The following is a 14,249-nucleotide window of genomic DNA, read 5'->3' as shown; positions in this document are numbered from 1 at the left end:
TATTTTTATTATGAATTTTTTGCATTATACAATTATATAACGTGGGTGGGGTACCCCCTTTTCTACTAAAAATCTTTTAAATACCCATCTTCCAGCTTTATATGGTCAAAAACATAGATTACATTGTATACGTGATAAAAAGAATATACCTCATTGATTTTTTGTCAAATATTTCTATTATATATTTTTTTTGCATTATATATAGTGGGTGGGGTACATAAAATACCCAGGATTTGCGTATTTTCTAGCCAAACCTGAACTAGATTGCATTATAGTGTATCTAAATAAATTACTTTCCAAATGAATAGTTTGCAAGTAAAAGTTTTTTTCGACTTCCATTAGTGTTGCTCTTATTTAATAACGGGTTGTTTATTCTAATTATCGGTTGTAAAATACATAGCTTTTCCTACCCCATTTTTCTGTTTAAAATCTTTTAAATACCCCTCATCCAGCTTTATATGGTCAAAAATATAGATTGTATTGTATACGTGATAAAAAGAATATATCTTCATGGTTGTTGGTCCAATATTTTTATTATACATTTTTGCATTATATAAAGTGGGTGGGGTAAATAAAATACCCCGGATTTGCGTAATTCTTAGCCAAACCTGAACTAGAGTATCTAGATGATTTTCTATTCTAACAGACTGTTTCGCAGCGGTATTAGTTAATGACTTTGAGAAATAAGACCATTTTAAAGGTTACTTCTTCATACTGTAAATTTTAGGTTAAATATTTTTATTTTATTCTCTGGTACTTTAGGTGCCAAATCTTATAATAAAATGTACATAAAATGAATACATTTTGCGTACTTTTCAACCATAAGCCTTATGCGTAAAAGCAATGTTGAAATATATATATGATGCCATGTTTTGTTAGCAAAAAAGCGTTTTGAATCTTAAAAAACTGCAAATATGCAGAGTTATCTCCCCTTGATATTCTCAAATTTCGCAAGAGCTTTTGTTTTGCAGGCCCGATTATTTTGATCCACGAGACTTTGCACTTTCATAATATATATAGAAACTGACTATAGCATGACCGGACAGGTAAATCCTGTTTCTAGGCACTTTTGGCACTTTTGGCTCCCTGGCTACTAGGCATATATAGCGTATATAAAAATCTTCTTGTGCGAAACTGCTGGCCAGACTTCTTCGGCCCGGCAACGAGTGCAAGTCTCGAGAAAACACAGGGCATTGACGGAACTATACCATAATCATATTTAGTCTTTTTCTGTCAGTGTTCAGTGGACCTGGAAGAGGGAATATTTGTGAAAGATGTTGCCTTCTTGGCTGACGGCCTGTGGATTGGCGGCATGCAGAGAGGACTCAGAGTTTCCAAATTTCTATGCTCAACATGGGGTGCGGACTTTGACGTTTGTAGTCTCAATGGCCGTAATAATAACCCAGTTTTTGGCTTCAATTGGTTGGCTAACACTCTATGGAAATTACGAAGAAGTACATTTTCTTTAATTAGCCGCCGTTTCTTTTGGCCACGCCGGTATTTGGCATATTCAGCCCATGTTTATACATGCTTTACAAAAATGAAAATTGCCTTAAGTTGTTACATTAACCCACCTATTTCAAAGTTAGTATGTTTTGACAAGATATCATTACTAGTTTTTTTTTGTAAATCAGTACGAGAAAATTACATTTAATACAAAATAAAATCAAACCATGATTGAAACTTAAATAACAAATTGAGAATGAAAATGGTATTTTCAAATGAACTGTGCAGTGAATTGGAAATTGAAACATGGGGAAAGACCAATGACTAAGCTAACAACAGCAACAGAAACCTTTTTAGCGGGAAATTGATAATAATCATTGTTCAAAAACATGTTCTAGTATTTCGCAGTTTAAGAAAAATAACATTCAAACTGCACAACTTAAGCATGTACAAAACATATGCGAGTTTCAAACACCATGTTGCTTATTTTATCACGAAGCAATTTATTTCTTTTCGCAAATTTTCATTTGCCCAAACTTTTGTCGATCGATTAGATTTTGCATATAGTCGTCTACTAGGTCCAAAATCTTTCTTAAAGCGAGTAAGGTAAGCGTGTTTATGTTGACATCAAGTAGTTCTTCTTTCTCGTAGTTTTTAACCGGAAGTACATTGGAACGGCGGAGACCAAAAAGTTCCGATGCTTTATCGACATGTTCCTCAACCTTCCAGCTTTTGTATGTATACGATGTATCCTTTTGGACGTCTTCACATAGCTTGTCTATCTTTGTGAGTACAATGAGTTGTGGAATTTCTAAAGCACAAGATGTAACATTATCGTAGCTACATAGAAGCGTTAAAACGTTAATTACATCTTTTGCCGCATGTAGTTTTCTATCGGTATACACGTTATTTGATGCATGAAATTACTAAATTATGTATTGATCAGTTGCAAGACACATTCAAAAGTTTTTGTAAAGATTAAATTTATGGGATTTTTGCTTTGGTTTGTAAGTATTTTGTGGCGTTGAACGTAGCTATTGCCATTGGGACTTTAAATATATACTTCGATCCACAACTCATATTATAATGTTGAATCTCTAAAAGAGCTGTACGAGCAAATTTCAGCCGACAAAATTTTGCAGTTTTTGAAAGAAATAGGTATATTTCATAAAATCTGAACCTTATTTGATTTTTATTCACCGCTTTTATACTTTTTAATGTTTGCATTTGATTTTTTACACTATTTATGTATTTACGCTTTTACTTCAATGGTTTTATTTATGCTTTGCAATTAACGTAATCCATTTAACATTTTCTCGGCGATATATGACCTTTTTGTGTCGATTCGCCGTAAAACCCAACTCATTCATTCATTCATTAAATATATACTGGTACTGATGATAAACCCGGACAGAAAATTAGATTTTTTACCTGTATCTTCTTTATTTCTGCAAATTGTAATCAATGGTCAGTATCAAAATAAAGGTTAACATTTGCTGAAAACTCAAATTTATATTAATATAAGCAAACTCAAACGAAGTGAGTCCCTGAAAGTGGTTTGTAAAATGGGGATTGTACGAACGTTGACTGATGATAAATTCGGCTACTTTGTCATTTACAAAATTTTCTTCGTAGTATCATACTGAAACTTTCCCCAAAGTGCTGTCACAGTCATTCCTGATCAAGTAATGAAAAGTGACCCAATGTCAGATCTTCATGTCTCGACAGTGAGCATGCACAAAAACACCCTCTTCCCCAGTAATTTTGGATAAATATTTTTTATACAGATAAAAATGAAAGTAATTTATTTATGCAGAATGTTTACTAATGTTGTTTTTGTTTACACCAGTTGCCGTTGTAAGTGGAAATTATTAGATAGTGTGTTCAATTTTATGAATAACCGATTGCAATCAAATATTTTCAAAGTGGTCGACTTCTGCGGATGTCTCTAGATTGCTTTTTGTACTTTTAGCATGTGTAAATGTTGAGTTCTGCTCAACCCGGGGCTAGAGGGCGTGGACGGTAGCATACATTTCCACTACCGTCCATGAACAGGCTCAATCAAACCGAGCCTGCAACATTTTCGTTTTTGTCGTGTTGAGCGACCTGTGAAGTTTCGACTTTTTTCTATTTTATTATCACAGCAGCGTTATTTGTGCCGTGTGGCGGCCGTAAAATGTCTCCCCGTACATTCAATCAGCGCTGTTATATTTCGATCTTCTCAGATCGTTCAGCACGATTTTTATGTCGTGTTATTGGTTTCTCAACATGACCATACTGTTTAGTTTCTCAACATGACCATTTCGGCCTGGGTGGTTCCAATACTCCCGCTTTCATAGCCTTGGGTATTGTATAATCACCCCTTGGATATGGTGCCTGCTTTTTAATGTTGTCTTTTGACAGTTCCTGTGATACGCAGGCTCCATAACCTCAGATCCCCTTCCTAAATTCTAGTTTGTTTTGTTCTGCCCACTGTTTTCTCGTTTCGGGCAAACCCATTATTTTATCTGGGGACCAAACGCCGCTCTTCATGGAATTACAAGCCTCAACACGTGTATCGTTGAAGGTTCCATGTTCACCGCCGTCTGAATACATCTGCGAATGTCTGTAAATTGCTTTTTGTAATTTTAGCATGTGTAAATGTTGAGTTCTGCTCAACCCGGGGCTAGAGGGCGTGGACGGTAGCATGCATTTCCACTACCGTCCATGAACAGGCTTAATCAAACCGAGCTTGAAACATTTTCGTTTTTGTCGTGTTGAGCGACCTGTGAAGTTTCCACTTTTTTTCTATTTGATCATATGTTCGGGTTTATCATTAGTACCAGTATGTTGCATTGTAACTGATAATATGATGACGTACACGTGCAAAGATGCGCATTGTTTTCCAGTTCGTAATAACGGTTTGAAAACACTACATTTTGCTAGAACAAATGAAGATTCATCAAGTCTGAATCTATATCAAATATCTTTTGTCCGTTTACTTGTTCTACATTTTTACATAAGGTATAACTATAATTTTACTAATTCTATTTCTTATTGTCTGTTATAAGTAACACTTCCCTCAGAATATTTTAAGACGATAAGATTATTTGATTAGGTACGGTATTTTACATTTTATCATGCAAAGTGAAATATAGTGCTGTTCAACATAATCTTACTTCATAGAATATTTTGAAAGATTGAATTTGTACCTCTGTCGTTCATTACGCGTTGGAAGTTCTTCACTTTCTCTACGACTTTATCCGACACTGCATCCAGTGCTGTTGCATCAAGCACAAACACAACGCAATGGATCTTGCCCTGTGTAGTGGGATACACTCCAAACTCCTCAGCTTTTGGCGATATGGTGGACTTTTGGTTGAACTGAAATATTTAGAATTTCATCAATGTATATACGTGTTACGTTGAAATCAGTATATGTATTGTTTGCACTTTATCGAAACCTTGTGTGAAATATTTTTTGTTAAGTTGGTCTTTTTTATCTTCTAAATGTATATAGCCCTCTGCAGATCTTTCATCCTTGTAAAAGAGGTGCTGAATACGAGCGCGTACTGGATCATTTTCTATGAACGGATTGACATATATTCATATTTCTGACAAAAGAAAACATTAAATAGTGCATTTCTGTATATATGGAATATCTTTCGATACTACACAGGCTTGATTTACTTTGTGACGATGAAATTTCATTTAATTATATGAATAGCATTCGAAAATGCACTGATTGCATATAATTTGTATAAGTACCCATTGCGTGATGTATAAAAATAAAGCAATCTATACACTTACTAAATAATAGTCGGGTATGTTTCCATCTAAAAGGTAACAACATTCGTCAACGTCCAAACCAGCAGACTCTTCTAGACCAGGTGTATCGCACAAAATGAACTTCGGTGAACTTCCAGATTCAGTTCGGACTGAGTATTGTATATACTGTATAGACAGGAAGTATTGTCAAATTTTAAAGACGTCACAAGGAACATATTAAATTGGCTGCTTTTAAAGTATTAGGAAAATTTATTTTGTCTAAAGAAATAAATACTTTTAATTTTGGTGGATATTGTCTTGCATAACATAACGCCTCCCTGCTTATCCACACCTGTATTTGTATTTATAGTCGTATCAGTTCAAATACTAGTCTGACATGTTTTAATCCCACGGGTTTTTCATGGGCAAATTTAGTGCAGTGACAAGTACAGTCTTTATCTGAAATCTGAAATAGAGGACAGATCGTTTACAAAAATCCCCCCCCACCCTTCCCATTACCGTTTCTGCCGTCAAGTTAAATTTATTTCAGGGTCACAATGGTTTACCATACTTCTGAACCCTGCTACAAATGTAATGCTGCACCAAACATGTCACGCCGCTTCGGTATTCTACGTTATATTGGAGAAAAAAACTCTTTACATGGTGTGTGTATAAACTCAATTTTGCTAGCATGCTTCTGCTGGTACATTTAATCATCATGGAACAATACAGTTGAATGGAATCGACTTGATTTTAAACTGCATATATTCATTTATAAACATTTCGAATGTTACTATCTTTTCTTTTTGTGGTACTTTATGGTTCTATCTTGTTTTTGTTAAATTTGGTTTAAAATTAAGCAGGAAGTTTTCATCAACTAGCGCGGGCTATAGTTCATTCGAGGTTTACTAGTAAACAAAGCGATAACACGCAGGTTCACCAAATCCTGACATAGTATTTGCAGAAATATGAGGAGAGATCTTAATGTCATTCATTTTGTAAACAAAAACATAACTGAAATATTTCTGTAAGAAATTCATCGATTTATAATTGGATGACAGTTCACGGACATTACCCAGTTTTTTTATATTGTTTTTGTTCTGTTTGGCACAATTATTTTATTTGCTAGAAACATTGATGTTAGTAAATACTCGGAAAGCAGGGGGTGGAGAGAGCCTTTCCGCTGGTCAAAACCTCGGATTCTCCCTATCTCCCCCATCATGTATAGAAATATTATAAAAATTAGAAAAGAATTATGGTTGGGGCAGCCGGCTCGTAGCATACGATTAACTTGTCTTTCTGGGTAGTTTTAGATGAAATCAAAAAATAAAGCGTTTGCATAGTTTAACGTTTTCTATTAGCGAACATACATTACTTTTTATTAGTAAAAATACATTACTTGCATTGATTTTATTTCATCATTTTAGTTCATTTTTTTTGTCGTGACTTAAACGGCGCTTACAAATTGATAATCTTTATTCGGGGTACAGTAAAGAAAGTCCTCTTTATCAAAAGGTTTGGCTCAAGTCAATTCTAATTTCATTTAAATTTTTGTTCGTGTTGTGAGCACTATTTCATGATCCACAAAATATTTTATTGTTGTATACTACGGCAGTATCAAAAATAAAAGCTCACTTGTCTAGATTGACCTTCTCGTATCTGCAACCTCGCGCTCAGTTGGTCATCTCTTATTATCGGTGTTACTAGGCGGGCGCCCTTTAACCGTTAAAGGGGGCCTTGACCATGTGGTCGGTCATTCACCTGGTCCATAGATTGACTGTGTCTTACATAAACAGGGTTATTCAACTTACCGGCCATACGATTATTAGTGATCAGTCGAAAGTTGCATTTATTATATGTACTTGTAGGTCCGTACATATTATATAATTTGTGGATCACTTTTCTACAAACCTCTAACGCATGGGTTATGTTGAAACAGACATGTAAATCCCCCGTTTTCTTACGTTTCCAGTCTGTCGGTTAGCTCAGTCAATCGCTTGGATGGATTATGATTTTAATTATAGCATAGTTTGCTATAACCATTCCCCTGCACCGGGTTCGTTTGTACATATATTACATTAAAACAAAATTTTCAATATTTTATTTTGTTTTGTGCGTTTGTTTGTTGACGACTTTCTTAACTTACATCGGATTTTGTTTTGATCTTAGTGTTATGTTTCATTACGTATTTACTTAACTTAGGAAGAATATTGTTTGTTGATATATCATCTCATGTCATAGAGATCTCTGAGAGCATCTTTGCCTCGTTTCTCGATTTACTAGAACCTACAATTTCCTATTAGGTCTGGTATATTCTGCGCTTATTTTCATAGTTTTCTGCACCTTCGCGCTGCTATGCTGCTTCCATGCATTTTAGCTGGAGCTTTGTCTTTCATATTTCCTCATAATTTTGCTATATACCATGCTATATATTACAACATGCCATAATTTTCATTTAAAAATTCATAAATAAGTCACGGCCTTATCCCACATAATCTTGTTTTGTTTTTTGTTACATTACTTGGTAATTTACCCTTGTCTTAAGAAGCGATGGATTCTATTATGTAGTCAGACACGTACTGTAGACAACCTCCAAAAACATATAACCTGCTAACTAAAGTCACAATTTACCTGTCTTGAAAAATTTAAGTTTTCACAAATACCAGCATTTTCAGTCCCCAGGTATGTTTTGCAGTCGGGTTTGGCTGTATATATATAAATACCCTAGCACCCGCCAATAAATTAATTAGTACCAAAGTCCGGATATAGTACTAACTGGTTTAATAAAGAATATCTTTAAAGTGTGCTACGTTCTTAAACAACGGAACTTGAACGCTAACTTGCAACGTATATGAAAGCTAAAAAAATATGATATCAGATACATAGAAATCGCACATTGTATCACACAAGAAGGTAGATTTTTTTGTATAATGAGGCAGGCTATATCGAAGAAAATACTAAGTAAAAGATGATTTATTGCTAAGTGTCGGAACGTTAAAGTCAACGGAAAGATACAAATGTCGTAACTAGATTTGTACAAACATATTACCCTTGTAGTTACACTCTGTGCCAAGCATCCACTACATGCTCTTTGTGTTATACGACCACGAAATATCGAATCTATTGTGTTGAAGAAACTTGACTTCCCGGCTCCAACTGGACCTATCATTACAATCCTTGCCTCGTCGATATTGAGGCCAGGAAGAAGTTTGAATGAAAGGATGTCTTCTTTAAGTCTTGCCAGGTCCTAGAATGGAGATCCTAATTTAGATAAAAGTACATTATCAAGTTTAAATAAAAGAAATCTAATAAGACCCAGTTAAGGGGATACGCGATGACATTTTGGCCGAATTTAATATATAATTCATTACAAGCATGCCGAATCTAGCACAAAGACAATATATAGCATATTTCCTACACTTTATACGACATTAATGTAATCTTTGAAAGTAGAAAGTATAATCTATTTGTACAGTAGTCCATATGCATATTTCTTTTGTTTCTGTCGGGTTTAACGTAGCACCGACACAATTAGAGGTCATATGGCGACTTTTCAGCTTTGATAGAGGAAGAAGACCCAATGTGTCTTACTGTGCACATTTTTTTTCATCACGAACGGGCACCTGGGTAGAACCACCGACCTTCTGTAAGCCATCTGGATGGCTTCATCACATGAAGAATTCACTGATTGAGGCTCGAACCCACATCGATGAAGGGCAAATGATTGGAAGTCAACGACATTAACCTCACGGCCATGGAGGCCCCTTGATATTGCATATTAAGCATTTCAACAATCAAAAAGAGGATAACATGATCATTTTATGACGGATTAAAGGTGTAAAGAGTGTAATAAGGTGACTGTCCATTATAATACCTTTGTTTTCCAGTTGTCAAATTCTCGCCACGGTCTTCCTTGTTTATTTTCGTTATCTGCAAATCATACATTCTCATACTGCTAAATAGCATAATTCAAAATTAAGTACTAGTATATTCACAGGCGCTTGAAGCTCTATCAATAGATATATGCATTATCATAAACCATCCACCTAATATACTATTATAGTGATCTGCGATCCTTTCAAGAGATCTAACCTCCATATATACTTTTATTGTTTGAGCTTCAAACACCTGTGGTATATTATAGACACGTAAATGAAATTACATATCATTTTATATTATCGAGGTGCCTTTGCGAGATTCGAGTTTTTCGATGGCCTACATTTAAGTATATTACAAAATTGTCAAAGTATATCTTTAATTTGTTACAGTGTAAATCCATGCAGACACTATTTCGTCTTAATTAATGAACGCAGTTAAAACATAAAATTTTTATATGGATTAAATATTTCTGAATTAATGAGAATAATATTACACTGACATGAAAGATTCGAAAAGTGTATATAAGAACTTATTTAGACATACATCTCACTATATAAAAATCGTTTTAGATTACTTTTATTTCTATAAGTACGTACATGTCACTCTGTAGACTTCTAATTCTGTGACGTTAAAATTGCCATTGTGGATATCATTTGCCCCGATACCCAGCATTTCATAGGATTTTCCAAAACTAGCGCCACCATTTAAAGGGAAGGTAGCACCTGTACGAGTAACATTGTTGTTAAATGTAAAAAGATCGTATTCGTAACCGAATACTGGACCATAGTTTGGGTTGTTGTAAACCGCGTAATGATACTGCCCCGGTTTCAGTTCAAACTTAGTTGCTTTTTGGTTGCCATCATGATAGAGCTGAAAGAGAAATGCCTCAGTACAAGAACTGTACGACGTGCTTAACGAGTTCCAGGACATCGGACTGTATCCACCATAAACAGATCCCTTGGCATTGTAGAGAACTGTAACTGTTGGTCCCTGTCCATCGCATTTCTCGTGGAAAATCTTGGAATTGCATCCATCTCCGGTGATAGCATAGAGCAGTGTGAATGTCTTAGGACCAGTGCCGATCCATCTCTCTAGCTGGTCTTTGTCTTTATGTTTTAACCTTTCTCCCATAGTGCAAAACTGTAAGGTAAGACGATTTACTATTATCATTCCATGCTTTCTATTTCCTAGCCCAACATGCTGAACTTAATGTATTCTTACAAATTTCTGTTTCATGTTTTGCCTACAGTTTAAAATTTTGTTGAATTGAAGTAATGAAAATATGAATTATTTTAGAAACAATTACTTGTAAATAATTACGACTTAAAATGTCATTCTCCTTAATTCTGATTTTGTGATTTGTCTGTGTAGCTTATATTTCATTGATTATAAAACTCGCATTTTTTTTCAATTTGTAACAATTATGCAAATATATTTGTAGTCATTTAGAATTGATACAAAGCTTCAATAGAACATGAGAAATAGAATAAAAATGTCTGAAATAAGGGTCACGTATTAGTCGATTTCAAATCACACAATTTCGATGAAAAAATGCCCCCTCCCACAATTCACCAAACGTTAGTTGCATAATGGAGACGTTTGCACACTGTAAACACGAGAAAATATAACGGCCGATATTTTTGTTACTCACATTAACTCATTTGATTCATTTTGAAGTATGTTTTACAGTTTAGTGCCGATGTCTATGTACACTTCACCGCAGTTGTTCTCAAAAACATTTTAAAATTCTAAAATCCTGGAGTTTTAAAATAAATCATTAAATATACACTTGACGTACAGACAAAATACGTCGTGAAAATTGGTATGCAGCCACACTTGTAATAACGGATAAATAGCATACAGGAAACGTCAATGTGAGGTAAACTTTATTTCCTGAGCAACGTTTCTATGCAGAAGTCAAAACATTAACGTTGAACAATAACGTTTAATTTTGTCGCCTTAATATTAAAAACTAAAAAATAAGAACATCCGCAGGTCATAGGATAAATAATCAACAGCTGAGTAATTAATGTCTACCATTTAATATATCTTGCATTGTTAAGTTTATCATTTTATTTCACCAATGCCTACGTTATATTATAGCACTATTTAAGATTGTTAATGACATTGAATAATTCTTTATTAAAATTACTTAAAAGTGTGCGTTATTCCTCGATACAGCTTTATGGTACATTACTTAGTTAGAATATGCTATAACTTCAAGTAAATTTTGTGTTATATAACCTAGATAAGATTTTATATAGGAACGCAGTTAAATGCTTACCTCCAAAAGTTTTATATCAATTATTTGACATTGTTTTCCTGGACATATATTTTCCATCTTTCTTGTTATACAAATTACAAACAACAGCAATTTGCAATATTTCATTTTTTTAAAGGAGAAGAAACTGCATACTTACGCTTATTGTGTCTAATGTTGTTGCTTTAATGAAAACGCTAATATCATAATAAGATTCACCTTAGAGACCTTAGAGACAACAACTAGATACAATTAGCAATTTGAATAAATCTAGTACTCAGTAACGTCTTTATATTAAAGATCTATAATGCTTCAAACTTTTACCTTCAATACTGTAGATGAAACAGCTTTCCAAATAGATGTTATGCGTGCTTACATGGTTAGAAAAGGCACTGCCTTTAACATTGCACATGGATGGTTATAGTTAGAGCATTAAAGGGAGCCTCCCTTTATTACGGTAGTCTCAATAAACCATTCTAAGATATTCGACAATATTCACACTATTGTAAGTATCTGGAAAAGGATTTAACAACAAATTGATGTTCAGAAGAAAAAATATCGCAACCACATTTTAATTAAAGGCATTAAGAGCCTTTCAGGTAATGACTCACTTCCACAATCAATTACATCTGTGCATCATTTCTAGTTTACATAGCACGCACAATAAAACAAGACTTTCAACTGAACGTTTTAAAATAACATGTGTTATTTGTGTTAAAGACTTATTTTGGATACACATTGATTGTTTTTTAAACATACGATTCAAAATTTAACGTTCTGTTCAATGTCACTCTTTTGAAAAGAGAACTGATACATGATATGCAGAAATATAAACTGCTTGACTTGCTGTTGAATAACCACAGGTATTGTAATCGTTCAAAAATGATCCCCTTTTATATGTAAGATTGATTTTATCGTATTTATGTGTTGCATACCATTAATCAGTTTGACACGTCCTAGTTGTTATAGATGGTACTACTCACGCACGGTATTTGTAACAATAACATGTTAATGTTATTATTGAGAAAAGGGGAATCGGGTAGTGAAACCATTATCCGTGACAAAATAGTTGAACTACTTTTGAATCGTATTGACTATGAAGAAAACCCTGATTGACCATGAAATAAACCCAGACTTCCAATAAAGACCTAATCGAATTTCCGATAATGTTTTCGTTATCGTTTTCTATTTATATTTACCCGTTTGCTGTGACTGTTTACAAATAAGGGGTAGTGAAATCAGTAAAATTATATGTTTGCCTCATTTAATATTTTTGATACGAAGATTTTTCAAGATATTGGTAAAATAACAAAAAGCGGGGTAGCTGTTTTGTTCCTAATATTTAACCCTTATATATGTATATGACCAGACAATGCGTCATTGAGTGGTAATAACAGTCAACATAGCAATAAAGCAAAACCATTAACATTCCGGCCCTTTAATATTAGTTTTTCAGGAGCTAAAGGAGCTAAAAAACTAACTAAACAGCAATGGTCAGTTATTAATCCCAGTTGTCATTACATCAATACAGTTTATAATTATATGAATATTTCTACCAATTTTGCGTGCTCGACTGTCTACAAAAACTCCCCAGACATAGCCAGTAAGGGTCTTTTGTATCGATGTCACCCTTTTTTTACATTAGACGTATTATGAAACACGTATTACATTTATGTTGTTTCCCAAAGCATGAATTGTTGCAATGCAAAAGCCGTTCAAGTGAAATGAATTTCGAAAAAGATGTGTTTGGCTTCGTTGATATTTTTCCCCGCGAAAGAGAAATCATTTTAGAACACAAACTAAATACTAATACAAACAACAAAAGACAAGAACATGTATATATTACCTGCAAAATCCTTGTTATTTAACAATAGCACTATTATATACAGAGGTTATTCTGAGTGCGTAATTTTATTCTTGTGTAAATTTGATCGTCTCAAAAGATTGTTCTGAACATGTCAATTGAATTCGAAACCTTTATTGTTAAACACGTCCTACCGATTTATAAAACACATTATTGTGAATCAGTTTAGATTTTAACGTACCTGTATACTTAAACCTTTCGGTAGTATACCTGTCTATACCTAGATAAATAACGGCGTAAAAACCGGATGTAAATAAAAACAAAAGAGTACGAGTAAAGATGTCGTATGTGCGAAATAAGATGTCTTACATTGCATGTTGTATCAAAGAACAATTAGTTAATCAAAACTAGTTACATTATATTGCCTTTAAAACATAGTTAATCAAAAGTTTCAATCAGTATCATTGCAATGTTCATATATACCTGCCAAAATTACACATAATATTAAAAGCGGAAGGTGTCATATCAAAAAACATATGGAGGTGAATGTATTATGTTTTTATTAGAAACATGGATGTGGTCAATTACAGGACAATAAACATTACAATTGCATCAGGTGCTCGAAGTTGGCATTTAAATACCCCAAACTACACTCTAAGCCCGCCCGCTTAACTCAGTAAGGAGACCGTTGGTCTACGGATCGCTGGGTAGCGAGCTCGATCCCCGGGCGGGGCAAATGTTCTCCGTGACGACTTGATAAAAGACATTGTGTCTGAAATCATTCGTCCTCCACCTCTGATAAATCATGTGGGGAAGTTGGAAGTTACTTGCGGAGAACAGGTTTGTACTGGTAGAGAATCAAGAAACACTTGTTAGGTTAACTGCCCGCCGTTACATGACTATAATATTGTTGAAAAACGGCGTTAAACCAAAAAACAAACAAACAAATAAACAAACAAACAAAACAAAACCACACCCCTTCCTAAGTAATACATTAAATGTTCATTATAAGAGGTGCAGCATTAGGTTTTCCCAGGTAGCAGCAACAATTACGTTTTACATGTAATACGACTCCAACGCACCAACACATGGAATATTAATACTCATTTTATC

At 34.2% G+C, this 14,249-nt stretch overlaps 1 protein-coding gene across 2 annotated transcripts; it reads right to left on the bottom strand.

The window, feature by feature from the left end:
• Positions 1-807: 807 nt before the first annotated feature.
• LOC123532029 (interferon-induced protein 44-like) lies at positions 808-13,362 on the bottom strand. Of its 2 annotated transcripts, none has more exons than XM_053517704.1 (7): positions 13,179-13,362; positions 9,669-10,212; positions 9,068-9,123; positions 8,243-8,440; positions 5,236-5,379; positions 4,638-4,809; positions 808-2,257 (listed from the first exon to the last, which is right to left on the bottom strand). In XM_053517704.1, exons 2-7 carry the CDS (start codon positions 10,201-10,203, stop codon positions 1,950-1,952), a joined length of 1,413 nt encoding a protein of 470 aa, XP_053373679.1. In that variant the 5' UTR covers positions 10,204-10,212; positions 13,179-13,362; the 3' UTR covers positions 808-1,949. The 2 variants fall into 2 exon arrangements, with proteins under 2 accessions (XP_053373679.1, XP_053373680.1); XM_053517705.1 differs by lacking the exon at positions 13,179-13,362 and adding an exon at positions 11,657-11,801.
• Between the last annotated feature and the right edge of the window lie 887 nt (positions 13,363-14,249).

The sequence above is a fragment of the Mercenaria mercenaria genome, chromosome 11, assembly GCF_021730395.1.
Source record: "Mercenaria mercenaria strain notata chromosome 11, MADL_Memer_1, whole genome shotgun sequence".
Classification (NCBI taxonomy): domain Eukaryota; kingdom Metazoa; phylum Mollusca; class Bivalvia; order Venerida; family Veneridae; genus Mercenaria; species Mercenaria mercenaria.
This window is presented reverse-complemented; position numbering and strand designations above follow the sequence as displayed.

Coding starts and splice junctions, on each gene's coding strand:
- LOC123532029 (XM_053517704.1), bottom strand. CDS start 10,203: ATGGGAGAAAGGTTAAAACATAAAGACAAAGACCAGCTAGAGAGATGG. Junction 9,124..9,668: donor AGAAGTCTACAGAGTGACAT/GTACGTACTTAT, acceptor TATGATTTGCAG/ATAACGAAAATAAACAAGGA. Junction 4,810..5,235: donor ACATACCCGACTATTATTTA/GTAAGTGTATAG, acceptor TAAATATTTCAG/TTCAACCAAAAGTCCACCAT.